General features: G+C 55.5%; 1 protein-coding gene across 1 annotated transcript in view; it reads left to right on the forward strand.

Annotated features, from left to right (window-relative positions):
• Positions 1 to 1309, forward strand: part of LOC106898363 (rho guanine nucleotide exchange factor 11-like) — a 32799-nt gene that overhangs the window by 23855 nt on the left and 7635 nt on the right. The window contains exon 6 of the mRNA XM_014959583.1: positions 807 to 1064. Coding sequence (XP_014815069.1) covers positions 807 to 1064 — 258 coding nt within the window. The remainder of the gene's footprint in view (positions 1 to 806; positions 1065 to 1309) is intronic.

The following is a 1309-nucleotide window of genomic DNA, read 5'->3' on the forward strand; positions in this document are numbered from 1 at the left end:
CTGTCATGGTTTTGGCCGAAATCGCCCCAAACGAACCAACAGATGGCCCTTCCCCCCCACCCGAAAGAGGAGAGGAAGAGAGAAGGAGATTGAAAAGTTTAGAATGAACTAAACTGCTTTAATCAAAAATAATATTAAAATAAAAGAGAGGAAAATAATGAAATAGATACAACATTTATACAAAAGTGTATCGAGCTCCCAGTATGACCGTCCCGTCACCAGCAGGCACTGGGGAAGTCCCAGCCTGGACTGGGTGATGGACAGGAGCAGGATTCCAGCTCTGGAGGCAGGAACACACGGATGGGGATCAAAGGCAGATGAGCAGGGTCCTCTTGGGACGTTGGCCATCGCAGGAAGAGAGTTGACCCTTTGATCCCTCAGCTTTTACACTGAGCGTGGGGCAGATGGGATGGAACACCCCTGTGGGTCAGGTTTGGGTCACCTGTCCTGGCCGTTCCTCCCCACAGATGTGACCCCTCTACGTTTTTTCCGTTTCCGACCCTCTAAGGGGCAAATAACAAAAAATTGGCTGCCCTTGGTTGTTACAGCAATAAGTATAAGCAAGGGCCTCTCTGCTCACCATCCCCTGGCACGGAGCACAAACGTTGGTCTGATCACTCTGAGAAGGCCCAGTTTTCTCCACAATACGCCGTTAATTTCAGAGAGTTAGAAAAGGCCTAAAGGCCTACAGGCCTGTAAGCCTAAAGGCCTACAGAAGACAAAATTGATCCGGTTTTCCCTCAAACCGGGACAAACCCTGACCCTGTGTGTGTGTGTGTGTGTGTGTGTGTCCTTCTTGGTCGCAGACAACGAGGGGGACTCGGCGGACCTGTCGCGGGCGCTGAAGCTGGTGAAGGAGCTGATCTCCTCCATCAACGAGGAGGTGCACACCTACGAGATGAACGCGCGGCTCTGGGACGTCTACCGGCGCGTGGACGGGAGGGCCAAGGTGCAGCTCCGCTGGGACAACAGCACCGGCGTCTTCGGCAAAGACGAGCTCCTGCGCCGCAAACTGGTCCACAGCGGCTGCATGCTCTGGAAAACGGGGGCCGGGCGCTTCAAAGGTGGGGTTTGGGGTGTTGGGTGGAGGGGGGTGGACACACACACACACACAGCGGGGTGTTGGGGGACACTGGGGTGCTGGGGGATGGAGTAGCAGGGGATGGGGATGTTGAAGGAGCAGGGGATGGGGATGCCCAGGGACCAGGGGATGGAGATAGTGGGAGACCAGGGGATGGAGATAGTGGGTGACCAGAGTGCTGTGGGATGCTGTGGGACCAGGGGATGGAGATACTGGGGGACTAGGGGG

Source organism: Calidris pugnax, unplaced genomic scaffold, assembly GCF_001431845.1.
Source record: "Calidris pugnax isolate Ruff unplaced genomic scaffold, ASM143184v1 scaffold460, whole genome shotgun sequence".
NCBI classification, from domain to species: domain Eukaryota; kingdom Metazoa; phylum Chordata; class Aves; order Charadriiformes; family Scolopacidae; genus Calidris; species Calidris pugnax.